General features: G+C 37.7%; 2 protein-coding genes across 8 annotated transcripts in view; one reads left to right on the forward strand and one right to left on the reverse strand.

Moving 5' to 3' along the window:
• Scoc (short coiled-coil protein) overlaps positions 1–15,203 on the forward strand; it is a 33,378-nt gene extending 18,175 nt beyond the window's left edge. The window contains exons 1-4 of one of the 4 annotated variants that reach the window (XM_023560324.2): positions 7,565–7,719; positions 11,740–11,817; positions 12,137–12,220; positions 13,685–15,203. In XM_023560324.2, the coding sequence (XP_023416092.1) occupies positions 11,796–11,817; positions 12,137–12,220; positions 13,685–13,827 (249 nt within the window). In that variant the 5' untranslated portion in view covers positions 7,565–7,719; positions 11,740–11,795 and the 3' untranslated portion in view covers positions 13,828–15,203. Of the gene's footprint in view, positions 1–7,562; positions 7,720–11,739; positions 11,818–12,136; positions 12,221–13,684 lie in introns of those variants that run through there. The other 3 variants (XM_063260799.1, XM_063260801.1, XM_063260800.1) reach the window with 3 other exon arrangements.
• A 6,085-nt stretch (positions 15,204–21,288) lies between these two features.
• Positions 21,289–22,147, reverse strand: part of Clgn (calmegin) — a 41,000-nt gene continuing 40,141 nt past the window's right edge. For all 4 annotated transcript variants that reach the window (XM_063260798.1, XM_063260797.1, XM_063260796.1 and 1 more), the window contains exon 15: positions 21,289–21,821. In XM_063260798.1, the coding sequence (XP_063116868.1) occupies positions 21,741–21,821 (81 nt within the window). In that variant the 3' untranslated portion in view covers positions 21,289–21,740. The remainder of the gene's footprint in view (positions 21,822–22,147) is intronic.

Here is a 22,147-nt window from a genome sequence, read left to right on the forward strand (position 1 = left end):
AACACTTACCCCCTGCCAGGACTTGCTGACCAAGGCAACAGTGACACCCTAGAGGAGGAGACACAGCAGCTGCCTGCAAAGAACTCAAGAGTAGGGACTTTGTTAGTGCTTACACCGAGCCGGGCAGCTTTCCCTCAGAGCCTCTTAGCGCACATGCCCACACCTGTAAGAGGGGATGCTCATTCCTGTTTCTTGGATCCCCTGAGCACAGCAAGCGCCCATGTATTTTAGAACTTACTCTTTCTCTAAAGCGATGCTAAGAGCACAGGGCAGACCTTTTAGACCAAATCTAAATGAAACCACAGAGATATTTGCATGAAATATTAAAGTGCTAAGTTGGTTGTGGTCTATGATGCTCGTTGAGGAAAAGTGATTGATTTTTCCTCCTGAAATGAATGTCATCAAATATAAAGATCCACAGAGACTTCCTCCCAAGGAATGTCAGAGGGTAAGAGAGATGGACTACAGTGTGCTTGGGAAGGCTGAATCCACATCCTCCCAATGTACAAGCTGACCGGTATCTGCTTGTAATAGGCTTCATATTGTACATAAGGAAAAGTCCACTTCAAACTCTGGAGTCCACAGTTCCATCTTCAGAGTGAACTGGAGGAGTTTGGGGCTCTCTGCAGCAGAAAGGGACGTGAACTGATTGAAACTAGTTGTCATCAGCCCTTAGACCAGAGGCCAGTTCTGAGCAGGAAGTGGGCAGGTCTTTCTCCTTAGCTTCAAGACTTTGAAGCTGGGTCTGGCTGGGTCTTTGCTTCATGTAGGAACATGTGCTTAGTTGTAATGATTATGCTGAACTACCTTGGTAGTTGTTAATTTTAACCAAATGTGCACGTTGGGTTGTTCTTACTTCCTTATTTTGCAGGGTTAGATCAATTACTAACAAAGAAATGGGGTGGGGGAGAGCTTAAAAATATTGCTTGATTTATTTTAAAACGTTATTAATGTACCACAGACCTCCGATGTTTCTTCAATCTCCAGCTGCCCTTCCTCTGTGAACTGTAATGTAGGCATCCTATCAATGCTTTCCAAGACATTTGGGGATATTTCCCTTGAGACATTGTATATGGAAGAAACGAGAGAAATAGGAATTTGTCGGTGAGCTGAAGATTATTCATGGGTCCTAGGTGTCACTTCATTTCTTGCTGTACAAGCACAAGCCCTGACCCAGACTTTGATGGAGTGTGTTTCAGAGCGATGTGATTTTAAGGGATGAGAGACCAGGCGACATCTTCGCCTGGTTAAAGAGTAAGCTTGCTCTGTCTTACCATGAAAGCAATGGATCCCAGAATTGCAAAGCTTCTCTGTTGTACCACGACTCACTGCCTATGCAATTATCTGTCCCAGCTTTTGCCTCACCCTGGTATGGCTGGGGAAAAAGGGAACAGGACAAACCAGGACAAAGCCTGTGCTGCTGGTGCACTGTGAGTAAGAGTCCTCAGGCTCTGACCCAGGAGTCTTTTGTCAGCACTTACACTAATGTGCCCGCTTGTTCGGAATGTAGAACTCTCCTGAGCTGGTTCTTTTCTTTTTCTAAGTGCTTACAAGGAAACCAAAAACGAAGAGGAGTAAGCTTGTAACTGAAACTAAGAAGACTGATTATCAGCCTAAGACTTTAGAAGAACCTTGTTAGCAACCGAAAACTATTGTTTAAGATATTACTGCTATAATCCCCCTTAAAGCATTGCTTTGTGCATATCATTATTTTAGTGCTTCCAGACCCAAATGATTACTTTTGATTTTTTTAAAAAGGAGAATATATTTATTGAAAGAAAGCTTCAGAGAGAGAGAGAGAGAGAGAGAGAGAGAGAGAGAGAGAGAGAGAGAGAGAGAACAGCTGTGGTGTCAGTTAAGACCCACTAAGTAAGTGAATTAAGACCTTGATAGGTATCATATAACTCTTTCTGGACAAGATCTGGTGGGTTACAGTAAAAACAATCTAAAAAGAATCTAGGATATTTGTTATTGGTTTTATCTGTACGATTACTTGGGGTTTGGCATCCTTTATGCAAGAACAAATTTTAATCAAAGCATGTATCATCAAAGCATGAGCATTAGAGCTGACAGATAAGTTTGGAAACTATTTCTAAGAGATACCAATTCCTACCATCAGCTATTAGATCTCTATATTAAGGGAGTCTGCCATTTTGTCATAAATCCCTCTAGCTTTAGTTATAATTATTTCTAAATTTTTGATAATGTATGAGAACCAGACTAATATACTATTTTGACCAATGAAAACCTTAAGTTTTTATATGTGAACAACAATATGTACTGTGTTTATAAAAACCAGTCTTAGCATCATTTTGATTAGTTAACACTTCCCTCTGCACTCCATTTTGGCCCTAGGGTGTATGTAGGCCACATACACATTCAGAGAAATATTAGATGGTTCTTTTTCAACATGTAAGGATTGAACATCTTCCACTGCTTAAGAATGAATTCCAAAGAAGTCACGGGCTTTGGCACTGCATTGGCCATATCTCCATCCAAGGATCTCGGTGAAGACTTGCAAGTGACATAGAGGAATGAAACGCCCAACCTACAGATGTCCAGTAAGAGTTCATGCTCTTTAAAATTGAAGAATGAATTTTAGGAACCATGGAGGGTACAAGCAGAATATATTTACTGAGAGGAAGAAAGCTTGTGTCTGAAAGAGAGATGGAGAGACAGAAGGGTCCCAAATGGGTTGCCCTACTTTTGATTTTCAAGCTAGATTATTTTAACAACATTTTAGCATAGCATATCCTCAGCTGAAATAGTTGAAAATGCAGATTTGTGTAGAGTTAGAGAATCATAAAACTAGAAAAGGGGAACTCAAAGATAGTGTAGGAAATGCCTTTGAGAACCTAGGCATGCTGGCTTTTAAGAGCTGAGTGGTCAGAGACAATCAACTCAGAGAAGTTAATCCAGTCTATTTCAAGTCCTCATTTGAGGTTTATAGTAAAGTGACTCGTGCCCCATAGTCTTATAGTTAGCGTCAGATAGAACTAGATATTCTAGTACATGACACATACCAAACTAATCTTTTAAGTAGAAAATGAAGAACAAATTCAATGAGCAACTTAAGGCTAAAACAGAACTGAAATCCAGATTTCTTCTTTGTATAACCAATGTTTGTTTTACTGTTGATAGATCAGTGTTTTCCAAACTGGTCATATGGATAACAACTTTGAAACTTTTGCCACATTAAACTGACAATTTAGCTTAAAGTCATTTTAAATTGGATTAATTCTAAGCAACAACGTCTGCAAATGGAGAGTTCATTGTATTACATATTTTGTATGTAATAAAACAAACATATAACTATTTTTAAAAGTTTGCCTTGTAAAACTAGAAGTATAAGCACTAGTCTTGATGAAACATTGATTACAAAATACTTTGGAGATAAATAAGCAACAAGACTGTACAGGATGATTTCTAAGTATTTTTCATTTTTACCTGGAAGTGCAAAGTTAGATTCCATGTAGATCTTGAAGTCTTCTTCAGTTCTTGTTTGAGAGACTCTCTAAAAATTTTTAAATTTCCTTTAATTGATCAAATGACTCTGGTCAAATTAATCAACTATTGGCTATTAAATTATAATCTTAGGTAAAGTATGCATGAACAATTTAATTTACCAGATAGTACTATGACACCTTTATATTCCTAAGTATAGAATACTATGCCATGGTATATTATTAAGCATAGCTTTGAAATCAAATTTTGGCAAGTAGAATATATGCTTTAATCACTAATTTCCAGATCACATTCTCCAATGAATTCAGTAACCTTTCAAGGGAAAAAAATAAGAGAGAAGAAAATGCGAGTTCTTTAGGAATGAAATAAAACATGTTTTTGCAGATTAATGAGCCTCCCATATCAGGGAGCACACCTGGTTACACTTGAATTATCAAAATACCTCCATTTAGCATATTTCACCTTAAAATATCCACATGTTTAGAATCTTCTGATTATTTAAGACAAGTTAGAAGTTTTTCTGTGGGTGATGAGACTCTGTCAAACTGAACAGCAAAATGATCTTGGAAGTTTTGTATATGATGTGTCATTTCTTCCCTGTATAACACACTGCTGGGTAACAAGTTTCCATATAGAGTTCCCCATTCTTCAAGGAGGCAATTTTAATTTTGTGCTTTATTTAAATGAATAATAATATCAATGTTCACATATTCCAGACCATACAAATGTTTATGATATAATCAAATATTCCTATGCAATCTCAGTGGTTTCTATTTGCATTTGTATCTTTATTCAGAAGAAAGAACTTTAAAAAATTCCTTGGCCACCTTTAAGAATTATTCAAAAAGGGAAGCATGAATTAAACAGACATCTTAATGAATATTCACTTCATCAACAGTTTGCCAAAATTCTTTTCTATGCTCTTTTTCCCTCCATTTAGGTATATACTATTCTTTTTTTTTTTTTTTTTTTTTTTGCCTGTGTGACATACATCTGACTGACCTCAAACTTCAAACTCCTAGGCGTAAGTAATTTCCTGCTTCAGTCTCCCTTCATACTGGGAGTAGAGACACTGAACACTGGGCAGAGATAAGAAAATTTTTAAAATTTAGATTCTCTAACAAATACAGTTTTGTTCTGAAATTTTAAAAAGGTGACTGCTATAAAATAATCATTGCCTACTGTAGAGAAATTTTTTCTTTTGCATTTAAGAAAATCAGGGGGCTGGGGATTTAGCTCAGCGGCATAAGTGCCTGCCTTGCAAGCAGGCAGTCGTGAGTTCGATCCCCAGTACCGATAAAAAGGAAAAAGACACACACACACACACACACACACACACACACACACACAAAAAAAAAAAAAAAAAAAAAAGAAAAAAAAGAAAAGAAAAAGAAAATCATCCAAAATAAGCTACTATATTGGTTTTCATTCCTTTTCAGGACTGTGATGACTCAAATGTTAGATCTTTGTTGTTGTTCTTTGGTTCCTGAGATTTTGCTCATTTTTTAAAATAATTTTTCTGTTGTTGAGGTTGGATACTTTCTACCAAAATTACCAAATTCACTCTTCTTTTATCTTTGCAGTTTTATGTTTTATAAAAAGTAAGAGTACTTAATTCTTTTAGTTCTACAATTTCCATTTGATTCCTATTTATATCTCATATTTATGTTGCTCATACATTTAATTATAGTTCCTGTGTCAGTGATTTTCATGATTGCTTGCTCAACTTTTTGGTAATAGCTGCTGAGAATCATTTCACCTCAAATTGATACGTGTTGCTTGTTATTCTCACAGGAATTGAGGTTTTCATGATTGTCCATAAACTGAATAATTTTGAATTGGATCTTGGCTATTTTGACTAGTGTGTTCCGAAATCCCCCAGGCTTTGTTGGAAAGCATGTCGATGTTTTGATTTTAGTAAGAACAGGAGTGAATTAAGCTGAGGCTACATATTTTAACCCATATTCTTTGACTTCTGATTCCAAAGTCATTTCAGTTTACAGTGCTTTATTTTTTTACCTAATTTAACAATTCTAGTAACAATGCAATAATGTATATATTATGATCTTCATTTCACAAGTTGCTTTAAAATAGAATTAACATGTGATCAAGCAATTTCACTCCCAGGTATAGACTTGAAAACAGAATCTGGAATAGAGAGTTGCACAACCATGTTCACAGCAGCACTATTCACAAACCAAAAGAAATCAAAGTGTCTGTGGACAGATAAATGGATATGCAAATACGATTGTTCAGCCATTAAAAAGACATTCTTGCAGTACACCACAACATGGACAAGCACTGAAGGTAAGTTATTCCACCTCTATTAGGCACCTAGAGTAGCTGAATTATTATTATTATTATTATTTTGTCTTTTTCCTTTTTATCGGTACCGGGGATCGATCTCACGACTGCCTGCTTGCAAGGCAGGTGCTTATGCCGCTGAGCTAAACCTCCAGCCCCTGAGGAGCTGAATTATTAAAGAAAATAGAATAGAGTTTCCAGAGGGATAGGGTTTGGGAAGCAGGGATTGTTATATGAGAATAGAGTTTCAGTTTGGGAAAATGAAGAGACTTAAAGGTTGATCACACAACAGTGTTAAATACTTAATAATACTGAGTTTAAAAATGGTTATGATAATAAATTTTGTTATATATATTTTATCACAACTAGTTTTTTTAAGTTATAGAAAAAATGTTGCTTTTAATAGTTTTTCTTGGTCTTTAGTGCTCTGCAATAGTTTCAGCACTGCACACAATTGTTTTTTAACTTTTTTTTTCTTTTATCAGTACCGGGGATTGAACTCATGACCACCTGCTTGCAAGGCAGGTGCGTATGCCGCTGAGCTAAATCCCTAGCCCCTGCACACAATTCTTTATGTTAGTACTTACATTAATAAGTACTTACCTGGTTGGGTTTGTAGCTCAGTGCAGGGTGTATGGCTAACATTTGCAAGGCCCGGGGTTCATCCTCAGGATGGGAGTATGTATGAAAAAATGGACTTCTTGAATTTGAAGGCTCAAACATTTCACAATTTTTGAAAATTCTTAGTCATTCCTCTTCCAATACTGTCTCCAGCCATTACACTCATTTTCCCTACTCTTTTTGGCACTCCTATTAGGTTTATGTTAGATTTTGTCCTCATCTATTTAGCTCCTATATTGCATTCTAGTAAACTTCCCCAAATTGTATGCTGTGGTCAGACAACTTGAGAATTTTTTAAATTCAGTCCTTAAAAGGATTAAGGCTGTGTCAGCAAGCTATGCTAGAAAGAAAACACCAAGAACAGGGTACACATAAAGCTCACTCCTGTGAAGTTAAAACAAGAATGTGGTGCGTCCTGCGCTCTACGAAGGACAAAATCCCATAGGGCACTCTGTTCTCGGTGCTAAATTATAACAGCGTCGTGGAGATTACATCACACCTCAAAGCTGGCCCATAGCACTTCGTCCCTCCCGCATGTATGACCCCGCATATATGATTTTGAACAAAAATGTGTTTACTGATAAGCCTCCACTTCTGGATGATGATGCGAAAATCAAACTTGACGATAAGGTGAGTGAAAGGGCATTATAGTATAGGGTTTTCGCAATTCTAAAATGTCATTTGGGGGTCAGGAGTAGTAAAAGATTTGAAAACCGTTTGGAGAAATACAGAGAGAAACACTTCATTAGCGCTATACTCGGTGAGATTTCTGATTCTGAAAATGTAAACATATAGAGAAGTCTGCTTTTGGAATCGAGAGACCGTAGTACGCACGAGCTTGCTTTCTCTGATGTCTGCTAATGTCCTATTCTTGAATTTGATTGACCTCTCTCTCATCCCGCGTATAACAGCCGCCTCCTTCTTGACAGTAGTTAGAATTTTCCAACTACATTTAACTCCAATTCTTAGGCTCAGATGATACAAGAACCGCTGGGTGACCGTCAGTCTTCTCACGCCGAGATCCGCTTCCATGCTTTCATTGGCTGTTGCTCTTCCGGACCCGCCCCCAAGGACCTTAATTCTGATTGGGCATCGAGGCCCTTTTGTTATGGCAAAGGTGGATCAGGGCGCGCTAGCGGCGGGCAGCTAATGCGCAGGCGTACAGCTTTGGTTTTTGATTGGTGGGTAATGGGGCGGGGCGGGCTTCCTCGCTCGGCGCACGCTCCGTGGTCAGAGAGGGCGTGTCTGCTGGTGTCAGTTGGTCAGAGGCGTCCGAAGCTGAGGCATCAGCTGGGTCATCCCATACCTACCCGGCCCCTCAGGCTAAAGGTGAGGTCCAGTCTGGGCGCAGAAGGACCTACCTGGTGCTTGGGGTAGTCGGCGAGGGTTTGACGGGCGAGGCTGGCTGGACGCGGCCCGGCGTTCCGGCTGAGCGTCAGGTGGGGGGCTGAGGCCTGACCGCCTGCAGCATCCCTGCGCATCCTTTCTCTCCTGGCCTCGCGACCAAGCCCAGGGGTTCCTCCGGCGGGGCTGCCGGCGGGGCCCGAAGGAAAGGGGAATGCGCGGTGTCCCCAGCGCTCGGACGCGCACCAGGCCTTTCCTCTTGCCGGAGTGGGACGTGGGGCGGCATGGGTGGGATAGGATCACAGCCGGTACTCGGCCTCCGCCGGAGCCGGGATGGTGAGGGAGGCCAGGAAGCGGGGGAAGGAGGAATGGGGCATCTTCCTGGAGCTGGAACCAGGAACTGCGTTTGTTTCTGCGCCAGTTTCTCAAGAGCCCTGCTAAACGATTTTAGGGGAGTAAGGTTTGGAAAGGAGAAAGAACATGCAATCCTGAAAGGCGACTATACATTTGTTATACAGTGTGTCTTGTCTCAGACTGATGTCGCAGTATTAAGGATGGACGTGACCCCAACATCTTACTATTTATTCCTGAGCATCCAAAGTGATGCCTAGGAATCCTGGTACCTTTGCTGCTTTCACGAAACTTGCTGCTGGCCTTCACTCCTTGAGGAATTAGTTCAAGTTTAAATTCTTAAACAGTTCCTTGGTTTTGTGGAATTTTAAACTGGAATTACGTGCCTAACTTAAATGAACCAAAGTGGAATTTAAACAACTCCAAACAACCACGTTAACGTTGATGCAGTTTAAAGCGAGTGAAATTTATCTTCAGTTGCTTAGTAGAACCAAAGAAGTTTGATATAAGGTGTTGCAAAATATTTGCCAGACTTAAAAATTAGGGCCATAATTAAGTGGGGTGTTTTATTTGTTGGGAGGTTTTGTTCTTGCATAGTAGAAAAACCGGGCCATACAGATAGATGTGGATTCAAATTATTGATACATTGGCTGTGAAAGGTAAGGCAAAATGCATAGTCTTTCTGATATTTAATACCCACTTTTGTAAACTGCAGGTTCCTTGTTGATATAAAATAATACATGTAAGATTTTTGCAGTCTTACAAGCACCTCAGTAAGTAGACAACAGATAATTAAAATCAGTTTTAGACACAGAAAAGTTGAGTGGTTGAGGGAGGACTGAGGTAGGAGAATCCTTTTGGTGGAATAGTGGAAAAAACCCAGAATGGGCCACTGTTTTAGTCTCGACTCTGGACCACTACTGTGATCCTAAGCCATTCTCATCTTTGGTGTTGGTTTATTTTTAAAATGAAACAGCCAGACCTAGTGGTTTCTCTGAAATTCTTTTTGTAACACAAAAAGGTAAACAATAGAGAATAGCTGTGTTTGTTTGAATACTTACAAGCACACATGTATAAATCCATTCATTTCTCACAACGAACCTCCGTTTACACCTGAGATCAGAGGCTGAGATTTAATCTTGCCCATGGTTCTGAGCTTATAAGTAGCAGAGCTAGGATTTGAGTGCAGGTAATGTAAGCCCATGTTCTTAATCATTGTGAAAACTCCTTGAGAAGAGATATCACAAGAGAAACAGAGATGTTTTGGGTAAGGTGACAGTCCTTGGTCACAATTCAGCGTGTGGGCATAGAAAAGAAATGTATCTTAGGGGCTGGAGATTTAGCTCAGCAGCATAAGCGCCTGCCTTGCAAGCAGGTAGTCGTGAGTTCGATCCCTAGTACCGATAAAAACGAAAAAGAAAAAAAAAATGTATCTTGTTCTGATGTTTGCCACATGATTCTTATTTTCTTTACACCTGTCTGCTTTCTAGATTTAAATGATCAAATATAATTCTAGATTCTCTTTTGCTAAAAAGGATAGATATAGCTAGGCATTAAAATTTACTATGATTTTTTAAGAAGTGTTTTAAAACCTGAACTCAGGAATCTCAGAGGACCATGTCCCTTTCAGATCTGAGGGAGGTTTAGGGGAGGCAGGATCCCAGATATTCATGGCAACAGCATTCCCACACTTGAGCTGCTTTGTCTGGATTTTCTTCATGTCAGATTTGCATTTATGTGACTAAGCAAAAGAAGCACATTTGACATCAAGTTGGATTGATGTGATATGTGCAATTCTAGATAAAAAGGACTATGTAGTTGAAAATCACAATCTTGAACACTAAGATTTCACTAGATCATGTTAGGATGCAGAAAGCGTTAATGTAGACACGATGCAGTTTGAGGATTGATTCTCTTTTGAAAGAAAATTTTTAACATAAATCAACAAACCCTTTGACCCCATATGTAAAATAAGTAACTTTATTATTTTAAATCTAATGAAATACTGAGAATATGTATAATAGCATTTTGAAGCACTTCTATCTCATCACATCACAGTAAAAGAAAAGTGTCACTTGTTGTGAAGAGGGGTGGGTAATGCGCTGGTCCACTTTATTAAAGGTAGTACCTGTCTGCAGAGCTGCATGTACAACATGCAGGTTTTGTATCATGTAGCCCTTGGGGTGCAGGCTCACATAGATTATGATGTCAGCAGTGCTCCCCTAGGCTGTGTGGTACCTGGAGCACTGTCCTGTGACACTGCTTTTGTGTTCCTCCTCTCTCCTCATTCTTTTTTTGTTTTTGAGACAAGGTCTTACAGTGCAGGTTGACCTCAGACTCACTTTGTAGCTCAGGTTGGCCTTGAAATCTTGGCAGTCCTCTTGCCTCAGCCTCCTGAGTGCTGGGATTATAGACGTGCACCCTCCTCAATATTGAATATGTTATATAAGCCCTCTTGACCCTCCTTTTCTGCTTTTTTTTTTTTTTTCAGAAACCAAACCATTGATAGATATTTCTTCCTTGTGATTGTGTGATTCTGTTTCTAGTATCTAGGCATCTTTGTTCCACAGTCTGGGTTCCACTGTTCAACATATGAAGATGTAAAGGCACCTTGAATATGCTAGGTATTTAGTAAATACTTGTGGACAAAAGGTCTAGATTGCTTAGCTAACAGAGCTCTTTTCAGTAATATTCCAGTAAAATTTAATAAACTTTGAGCACTTAATGTGAAATGACTGTTAAAAATAGAGCAGAACTTTTTCATAGGAATTTTGTTCTCTAAATTTTGGAGCCTTTTATTGCAATAGTACAGTGTTTATGTATATTTACTTATCTTTGTCCGGATTAATCTGTTTTGATTTAAGAATAACTACATGAGAAGTGGACATTTTAAATTTATTCTGTTAGTGATTCAGAATACTTAGTGTTTTCTTTTGAATTTTATGCATAAAAATTAAACATGAATACTGAAGATTTTGAGAAAGATTTCTTTCCTACCGTCATCCCTAATATGCTGTGTTCTCTTCGTTTTTATTATTTCACATAATTTACATCAATAAACATATAATTTTGTAAATAGTCTCCCATGTTATTAGAGTAACCATAATTATTTTTAAAAGGCACTCCATTATAAATTGCAACTGTGATTTATCACAGTGAATGGACAGTTACATTGTCTCTGATTTACTGGTTTGTTAAGTTTGAAGAATTAATATATTCTTATGTTTTATCTTCTTTGTAATTGTCCTTAGGCTAAATTCCTAGGGTAAAATAGTAAGGAGGATTTTAAATGTTTTTACAAAACATTTTTATTATTGTACTACTTTCTAAAAAGGATACATATTAATATTTGTGCATTTGTTTTTCTATAACGCTTTGCTAGCATTTGATCATCTTTTAAAAACAGTGGAATAAATTTATAGTATTATTTAATTTTATGTGATATTTGGATTACCAAGAAGCCCTTGGTATACTCCTCTTTGTAAACTGTACTGTTGTACCCTTTGCTTATTTTTTCTATGGGTATTTTTTTCTTTGGAAAAGCAAAGCACATGGAAAGAGTTCTAGGTCACATAATTTCACTGAATCTTCATTTGCAAAATGGGCTTCTATGCTGTCACCATATGTGCCTGTGTTTCTTTTACTTTTTTGCAGGCCATACGTCAAGAATTTTGTATCCAAGGCCCGAAAGTTTGTACCCAAGGCCCAAGATGATGAATGCTGACATGGATGGTATACTCTTTATTTTCTTTTTTTGTGGACACTTTTGATTTATTAACAGTGCAAAATGCAGGGAAATAATCTTTGGAAGGTTTGGGTCTTGGCTCACTTATTTATAATCCTAAGTTTTAGAGAGGCTCTAAGGCATTTTTCATTCCTTATTTTTACCTTTGTGTCCTCATCAGCCATGTAGGGATATAATTTTATACTAAAGAGGGCTCTTGTATAAATCAATTAAGATAACATATAAAATGTTGTGGAGATTTTTAAGTACTACAGTACAAAAGTGGTGCCTAATGTTAATAGGTAAATTTGAACTTTTTCATTACAGCAGTTGATGCTGAAAATCAGGTGGAACTGGAGGAGAAAACACGACTTATTAATCAAGTGCTAGAACTCCAACACACACTTGAAGGTTAGCTTGCATTTTGCAGTTTTTATGAATGACATTCAGTTAACTGAAGTTGTAAACATTTATACTGCCAAATTTGTTAGTGTGTATAAAAGTCCATTTTCATAGTTTTTTTGTTTCATTTTCCTCCTGGTTTTAGGTTTGGTTGGTAGTTTTAAACAACAGATATAGTTCAGTAAGAAAGTCTAACATGGTACTGTGTGGTTCGAGGATTCTTTTCAAATCCTGGCAATGTGTAACTGAGCCTACTGTAATAAAGCTTATATCACAGTGGAAAAAGCATATTAACCTCAGAGATTAAAAGGGAATTGACCTGAGGTGTTTCTCCCCCCACCAAATGAAACTAATACTACAGCTGTGACATCTTTTCATGTTTAATAAAATTAAAAGGTTGGGTCTGTGGGGCATCGAGGTGAACAGTTCTGTCACTGAGAACCTTCCAGTAGCTTCCCATTGGGCAGAGCTGACAGCATGTGTGATTTGCACGGTCCCTTCAAGGTCGTGTCACACTCTACCTCTTGGACTGGTATCATAGACTGTTGGCCTCCCCTGTTCTTGCCCCATCCTGCCCACGCGCGCTTCCACTCATGAGGGATGGCTGTTGCCCCTGCTCCACGCTTCTCTCAGCTGCACAAATGACTTACTCTCTCACTCCCGAAAGGTCTGTGGTCAAGTTCTCCCTATCAGTATAGGAAAGAGCTTCTCCTTCTTGTGACCTTTACCCTTCCGACTTTCCCACAGTGCTTTTGCTCCCCCAGCTCTTCACCGTGACAGGCTGTCTGTCTGTCTACTTCCTATTTGCTCCTCTCCCCACGCTGCATCCCCTCGTGAATGCAGGCCAAACGCTCCTTTATTCTTTGAAGTTGCTTCTAAGACAGTGCCTGGCTCCTTGATTGCATTAAGTACGTAAATGAGGCTCATTTTCAGTTGATCATCAGAACCTGATCTTTTAAAATTTGCTGTTAGTATAAAAATAGAAAGTGATCAGTTGTTTGAAAACTGCCTGTTTATATCCAACATATGAATTCAATTGTGTTAATCTACTGCATATGTTAAACAGTTCAAAAGACTATTTTAAGGCATTTACATTTTTTAAAAATCTGTTTTCTTTGACCATTTTAAGGGTTAAATCACATAAATGCTATTATTCACAAAGAACAACATTGAGTCTAATGTAGAATTTCTTAGGAACTAGTATCTACTGATTTGCACTCTTTTTTTTTTTTAACTTAGTGGCCGCTAAAGTACTCTGACTTTAAAAACAGAAAATTTAAATTGTCATCTCTTTATTTTTGCAGACCTAAGTGATTTAACCCAGGGCCTTGTGTGTGTCAGCCAAGTGTACTGCCGCTGAGCTACATCCTCACCTACCTGCAGCCCTTCTTTTAAGAATGAATGTTAAATATTTTGTAATGTGGAATTATTGCCATCATTGTATTAATAATGGACATTTTATTTTTTATATAGATCTTTCTGCAAGAGTAGATGCAGTTAAGGAAGAAAATCTGAAGTTAAAATCTGAAAACCAAGTTCTTGGACAGTATATAGAAAACCTCATGTCTGCTTCTAGTGTTTTTCAGACAACTGACACAAAAAGCAAAAGAAAGTAAGGGATTGATATTTCCCTTGTTTGATGGAGTTGCTGCTGAATCTTTTCTTTAACACTTGGATAGATTTCGAAAGTTACAGTACTTTGTGGCTTCATTGAATATTTATGAAGATAATGTCAAACCTAGACAAAATTAACTGCATAACAGAAGACTTCCATGAATGTGTGTGTTAGTCTAAAAACGTGCAAATGTATTGTAGAGACTTTATAATTAGAATTGCATATATTTATGAAACTTGAAGATGTTTTATCGAATTTGCTTTGATATATAGGTTTAGTAATGTCTTTTATTATAGGCTTAGTAAGATATACAGGAAGTAACCACCATGTTGTGAAAAAGTGACCAAAATCATGTACTGAATGCACAGCTTTATGTACCGTGTCCACCATCTTGTGCCTCTTCTCCATTTGCCTCTTCCTTCCCATTTCCCTTCGCCTAAGGAAAAAAAATGGTTTCACATTTGTAAAGTTGCTTTGAATAGTTAATCATCTAAGAGTAACCTGAGTGCTAATTCTTGCAACTTAACCAAAATAAGATACTGTCTCAGTTAGGGCTTGTCATTTGTGATAGTAATAAGCTAGGATTGCTAGTTTCTCTTTAATCATTTAAAAACAGATTAAGTCTATGAAAGTGAAGATACTTCTTTAATACTGAATTTTCATATTGGGAAGGTTTGTTAAAAACTTCCTTTTGCACAAAATAACTCAGTTGATATGTGAAAAGATAGGGAAAATAGAAACAGGGTAGAAAATAACTCAATAAAAAGTATTAACCAACTCCAAATGTTTTCACTGGAAGTTTGTTTTCTTTGGCACAGAGTAATATGTCTGAAAGTGGATTAAGTTTGAATGGTTTTTGTAAGTCACATGTTAGTAGAGAAGCCAATTATGTCTCCAGATTTATTTGTAGCTCCTAGCAGATTAACTTTTGCAGAATTCTTTAAGAGAATGTATTAGTGTCAGAGTTATGGATAAGTGGGAAGATTTTACTCTGTGATAATTGCTATCACAGTATTTTCTCTCACTTGTTCTCCCAGAATTTTCTGTAAATTCAACTACTTGGTTTGTGGAGTTTCGGTCATTCTTTATCAGTTTTTAAAGTGTGTATAGATTGCATTTAGTAAAGGAATATCAAATATAAAACGTTATAGGAAAAGAGATCTACTAATGTAGCTTATGGTTACTGGATTTGAGTTACTTCTAATGAATGGAATAATCTTATCTATTGGTGTAAGATTTGATGATTTTAGCTGTATGAATATGTAATAGTCATACTGCACCCATTTTGCATCCCTTTTGTGACCTAATTTAAAAATATTTAAAATTGTGTTGCAGTTCTGCTTTGCTGTTTAATAAAAAGCTGTTTCAGAGACTGCATTTTGATACAGTTGTCTAAATAAATGAGGTGATAGGGAGGGTGGTGATGTATTGGAGTTCACTGCTACAGCATGAACAGTGTATCTTACATACGTGCCTGGTTTTGAGTCTTTAGGGAAATAGTATTTTTATTAATACAAATATTGCAAGATATCATACATAAGTGTTGAAAGAAAAGGACACAAGATCTCTAGGGGAAAGTAGGTTCTAGGTGTTAGGCTAGCTACTGTAACATGAGACCCGGTGAAACAGAATATAAAACACAGAAGCTTCTCCCTCTGCAGTGGTTCTGAAGTGAGCATCACAGGCTAGTCAGTCAGCTTTGCTGCACACCATTAACCATAATTACCGGAGACAGCTCTGCCTTTTTCCAACGTGCCGACACTCCGGTCACCATTATTCTAATTTGCAAACAAGAGAGCATGGCACATCTAGCATAGTACACATCTAGCCAGGTTTTTATGAGCTTAGCAAGGGCTGTGTTTTCTCACATTCCAGTTGGGTGGAGACTCACATCTAGAGGAGTGGCTGAAAACTACAGTCCTTTCCTGGGAAACCACGTTCTAGCTACAGCTTTACTCCTGGAAGCAGGCAACTGATTTTGTTGGCCATTAGTAGCTGTAGGCACAGCCTTCTTGTCTTACTACTAAATATTTATTTGCAAACTTTACTCTTAAGTAGAAAGTACTCAAACCCTCCTTAGTCAGTTAATGGTTTAACTCAAAATCTAGGATCTCTTTTGAGGCCTACTGGCTTAGTTTTTAATGGTTGTAGATTTTAATCTCTAAACTGGTAAGCAATTTATGAGTGCTTGTCCCTGATTTATAATATAGTGGGAGACACAGTTTGGAAAATGGGATAAAGTATGAGATTCACAGAATTATGGAATGCTCCTTTGAGACCTTGTGAAGATTCTGTCCCTAACAGTGGTCACGTTACTTGTTTAGACTTCAATGCAGATGTCAGGCAGAGGACTTCCCTACCAAAATGTAATTCTTTTCACTTCCCCCCATGACCACATTGAGGTAGAAGTGGGGAGATGTTCCTCCCGTGGAGTTGTGAAAACAGCTTTTTTTTTTTGCTATTATGAGTTTGGTGCCCATTATTTTAAAGCCAGGCTTACGTTTCTTTTGCAGTGCAATTTCGTAAACACTCAAGCCTTTTTATCTATATGCTTTTAAGCTCTGTATGCCAGGCACTACAACTAAGCCTTTTCTAGATCAGACTCTCGATTTGAGTTTTGTTTTCCCATAACCCTGTCTCAGTAATGGAGACCAGCTGAAAATAAGACCACACCCAGAGCTGCAACCAGATTTTTGCTGCATGGCCAAGACCCCTTGTTGGGCCCAACGACTTGGAGAAGGGTTTTACTAAGCTTGTCTGTGTCCCACACCTCAAAGAAACAGTTTTGAACCTTTTCTACTATTCCAAGTTTGAAAAGCAATTGGCTTTTCTAATTCTGTGAGGCTCCTGGCATCTAAACTGGATTCCATTTCTGCCTGAAAACTGCTGAGTACTTGTGATACCCTGTGAAAAGCAAAACAGCCAACCAGGGCCAGGGATTTAGCTTGGTGACCTGAGTACCTGCCTGGCAAGTGCAAGGTCAGATGTTTGATCCCCAGTACGAAAAATAAAAACATTAATCATTTTTAAAAAACCTCAGATAATCATTTAACATTCTGGCTGTTTTCAACTGCTTCCCCTAGTACTATTGGCCCGGTAGATGACAAAATATTGCCTGAAATCATGCCTTACCTGCTTGTGACATGCAAATGCCATACATGTTTATTTTCCTAACAATACCCCTTCAAGATACCATTTTCTATACTGGACATCCAGGTGGCAAGTATACATAGGGCCTACATCTAGTTCTCAACAAAAATGCTCCTTTCCTAGATTTTATACAAGCTTTTCAGCATTTTTACTGACCAGCCTTCATTTTTGGGCCATCTTACTCTACCTAGTCCAGTTTTACCCAAAACCCATGCTAAATTAATTTAGAGGATTCCCCATCCTCCATGGCTGGTCACCCTCAATAGCTGGGCAAACCCTTCCTTACCCATCACACCACATCAATCTGGCCTACCTTCAGCATGAATCTGTAGCCGGAATCCTTAATGTTTTCTCTTAGTAATACTCCACTGACAATCCGACTGCTCATCAAATACACTGTGGTAGTAACAGCCTGATTCTCTCCCTATTATGACGGTCTTGACATTTATCACAACAGCACTGAAGGAGATGTGTCAGAATAATGTTTAGTGTCCGAGTATTTTTTACTATCTAAGCATGCTGGTGTAAGGACTGCAAGGAAGGCCATCATACTACTAATATAATATGTCCTCCCCAAATTCCCTGAATTTCTAACATGTAGGAAGGAGGCCCTCTTAGGGAGATAATTAGAACATGAGGGTGAAGCCCTCAAGAACATTAGTGCCCTTATAAAAAAAGGTGGCAGTGAGAGCAGTCTGCATCCAGGGAGAACTTCAGAACTCAACCCGATTCTGCTTTCAGCCTCCAGAATTGTAAGAAACTCCTGCTGTTTCCCAGCCACTATTCTATGGCATTTTGTTACAGCAACTTGAACAGATTCGAAGCAATCCTTTTCCCTGGTAGGAATTTCCTCAATACTGACACTGCCGTTCTGTCCAAAAACTTTCCACTTCATGTTCCTTTTGGGCATTACTTAACAGCCAGTTACTACAGATCACAACCCCTTAACTGCAACTTGTTTAGAATTTGTTTTTCAACTTTTATGTAGTACGATGATTCAGCATGGTTTGTGGCAGCAGCTATAATGAAATGTAACATTTCTGCAGAAAAATCTAAGTATTAAGTGGGATAAAGAAAGACTACATAGTACAGATAAAAGACCATGAGGGGAGGTCAGGTTTGGGTGCCAGACTGATGAAAAAAGTTTCATTCTGATCATTTATAAAGAAAATTTGAGTCATTTGTAAGAAAAGGGAAGGATCCTGAGATGGTAACACTGAATGACATAAGCCAGACACAAAAGATTAAATATTGCATGGTTTCTCTAGCGAGAGCCCCTCACCCTCCAAAAAGAACAAAACAGACATGTTAAGAAAAGGGGAGGTAGACTCTGGAGATGGGAAGAGGCCTGGGGAAGGAGAAAGTGGAGCAGGTGGGATGCAGATAGTCAAGGGGCTCTATGTACCTGCATCAATCCCCCAAACTAAACCTAACCCCACTATATATTACAAATGGGTACTAATGAATTTTTTTCATTGTGCAGAGATTTTTAGATTTTAGAATTACACCAACAAAGCCTTTTGTAGAAAAGCAACCAGAATCTTGTAAGCATTTTCTCACCAGTTAATAATGCTGCATGTTTATTCTTGCCCTGAATTCGCTCCTCTTACAAAAGTGAGAGTTAAATTATATAAACTAAAGTTAATTTTAAGGTCTAAAGCAAAAAAAAATGCTTTTAATTCCTTAGAATATGAAACTGTTACTTTGCCTGATAATTTTGTTTTTTGTATCTTGGGATAACAGCCTCTGGTAGTTGTCATCAGATACATTTCAATTCTGACATAACCAAAATTATTACCAGTGAACACCAGAAATTAAGACCACTTGTAAATCATGAAAGAACAAAGATTAGGATGATAAATTAAGAACTAGGAACTAAAATGACCCAATTGCTTCTTACTTTATCCAAAAAACCAGTTACAAATGGATTATTCCACTAAAATCAGAATTATATTATTGAAAGGTCAAGGACATACGTTATGGGAACTTTAATGCTGGCTGGTGGATATAACTGACCTTACAATTAAAGGGCAGTGTTACAGCAGGATGATGGAAGTAACACGACATGGTCATTCTATCATGTATTTATCTTGCTTTAAATTTCACATGTTATGTGTAGATGGTTGGATAAGAGCATTAAAACCTGAAAGTAACCCCGGATTTTACAGAGAATGTATATTTCCACAATTTAACAAATGCAAATATGTGGTAAGATACTATGTTAGGTATCTTTCCGGTTTTCCTGTGGTGGTCATCAAAACTACTCCTAACGCTGTGCATTGACCTCCAGGGACAAACTCCAAATATGTTTCCAAATGCTTCTTTTCTCTCATCAATTGCCTCATCTTACCTTTCAGAGTGAAGATAATTTTATTTTCTAAATACAGCTGCCACAGTGTTGAAATTATGGAAGCAATATACTTTGGGGAAAATTATTGAAATTTATGAGTTAATGCCATTATGTTTTGATAAAACACCCGTGGAAAAGTAGCTTTCTTAGTCATCTGGTATTTTATGTAAATCCTGCTATAGTTAAAACATATAGCCAAAACTGAAAATAGAACCAAAACTATTCATAGGTGCCCAATTAATTAATTACTTGGAATATTTTTACTGAAAACAAAACTACTTTGGACTAGAACTCTACATTTTAATGTACATTAAATTCTCTGCTAGTGGTTCACTGTAACATGTAAGCAGTTCCATCCACCCTGTGTCTCTTCCACATGAGGAACAATACTTCAAAAATACAACTAACTACAGACTTGATGTCTTCCTAGACAAATGGCCAGTGAGTGCAGGGCTAGCTGCAAAACACTTTCAAAAAACAGAAGTTACTTTACCCTGGTGAAGTTTAAAAACATGTAAAAACAGGACAACTAAAATAAAAGCAAAATACACTTTTCTCCCTTACCAGAAAAAAGGATAAAATTTAAGTCACATTAAACAATAAAGTTAGACTAGGGTAGTAAGAGGAAAAAGGGATTTGGTATTAACTTTCTGCTTTGTCTACTATCTAGATCTCTTACATCTTACTCATAAGCATTTTAGTTTTGGCTAAACCTATCAGCCATGGTACATCTGTTGAGAGGAATATGCTTGGGAGTTAGCAGTGACTTAGCAAAACCGGGTGCTCAAGTTGCAAGCTCAAGGCATTTTAAACCAAATGTTCAAGTTAAAGGCATTCTGTAACTAAGGAAGTAAAAACAGTTTTAATCAATATTTAGAAAAAATGTTCACATACAAGACACTTCTTGGTCAAAGTTTTTGTGGCTTTTTTGCGGTTTTCTGTGTACTCCAGCAGGATCTATGTACTTTGAAAAATACTCTTATTGAGGATTATTCAGTGTGTCTAGATGGAAGCAAGGGTGGGACTCCATGGAAGGTGTCTTCAGTTCAGTCAATATTAAATAAGTACGAATTATGGTTGATGTGCCTAAAGATTTCCACCACCAATTTATGAAAGTTAGAACGTGGCAGCAGAGAAAAGTACTTACTTGTACTTTCAATTCTCTCTGGAACAGGAAGTGAATAGTTTTCCTGGCCCTGCGTGGCTTCCATTATTAAAAGCAATGCTAGAGCCCCGGGACTCAGGTACCCGTGGAAGAGACGGAAGAGAACCGGCCGCGGCCCAGAGAGAGTGCGCCTGTCCACGAAGGGGTCCAGACTTGCTCAACTCTAGATATTTAGTATTAAAGTGTTCTGTGGTCTCAAAGGTTTAAATCCCCTAAAGCTGCTACCTGAACATAAAAAAAAGTTGTTCAAGAAAAGATTTTAAGTGGAGCAACACAGCTGCACTATAAAATGGTTCACGGACTTTTGGTAACTTCTCTAACAGGAGGAGCCCTGACTCCCATCCACCTCGCAGAGGGCTCTGAATCTGTGGAGGAAAACAGCAAGGTGAAAATACAAAGCAGGATGAACTGGTATTAGCCACTAGAATCCCAGAATAGTAAACAAAACAAAGTAATTCAAAGACTCTCCAGTGATAATTCACATGTTCAACGGGGTATAAATTAAACAGTAAAACGTAAATTTCATTTTCAAGAGCCATGAATGCACAAGAATTTTGTGAATGGGGTAAGCTACTCTGGAGTGAAACAATTATAAAAGCTCAGAGAAAATCTCTACACCATAAATCTATTATCTTTGTAATCCAGTGTAAAATACTGTGCAATATCACTCAGTATGTCTGTAAGTGACAGACATTTTACTAATGTTGGTCACCAAATCACCTCTTTAAAACAATCTATAATTGAATTTGACCATCATTTTAACTTGACATAAACTGGGTCACATACAACACTTTCAATTGCTGATATAAGCAACGATAAGAAAGTTTATTGCAGTTAGCTCTGTGCAACAGGACACACTCTCATTTTTATTACAAAACTACCACTTATCTTGTTTTAGCCATTTTAGTGGGAATTCCAATAACAGACTTTTCCAAAAGCAGTGAGGTTGTTACATACCATTTTGCTTGGTACAAACCAAAACTGTCTTCAAACTATTAAAATTGTAATGTCTAATAATATCAATCTCACAAATCTGATATGTAATTTCCCACGTTTTAAAAATTCCAAATTCAAAGATGATGTAACTTCAAAGTTGTTTTTTCCCCTGAAAAGAAAGAATAATATCTGAAAGACTAACATTGCTAGATATTTATTAACAGGATGTATAGACTGATTCCAGGTTAATTCTGGCACGGAGACTTTAAAATGCCAAGTATATCTCTCAGGAACTGAAATGCTTCGATACAGTTCAGTCCTTTCGTACTTTTCTTTTGCGTAGTGATTTGATTGGTCCATCTCCGGATCCTGTGCTTTCATCTGTTTCTTTCATCTAGAAAAAATAATTATTATGGAAGTGACAGTACACGATAGTTATTATTCTCTAAAATACACATTTTAATGATCAAATGCTATCTTATGCATGTCCTTTCATGTAACTGGTCTAATATATATATATATATATTAATGTATGTTCATTTGCTCATAATTGGCATGATTACACTTTCAGACTAACCATCTTTATCAAGTAAGCATTCATAAAGAACATGTTCACAATGTCATTTATCATTTTGTTGAAGGCTTAGAACTTGGTTTCACCATCATATTTAATGGCTATGTGATATATTCATTATAAAATAATAAACACTGACTACTCAT

This window comes from Cavia porcellus, unplaced genomic scaffold (assembly GCF_034190915.1).
Source record: "Cavia porcellus strain 051 isolate PalLab524CR breed Dunkin Hartley unplaced genomic scaffold, mCavPor4.1 scaffold_14, whole genome shotgun sequence".
In the NCBI taxonomy this organism is placed as follows: domain Eukaryota; kingdom Metazoa; phylum Chordata; class Mammalia; order Rodentia; family Caviidae; genus Cavia; species Cavia porcellus.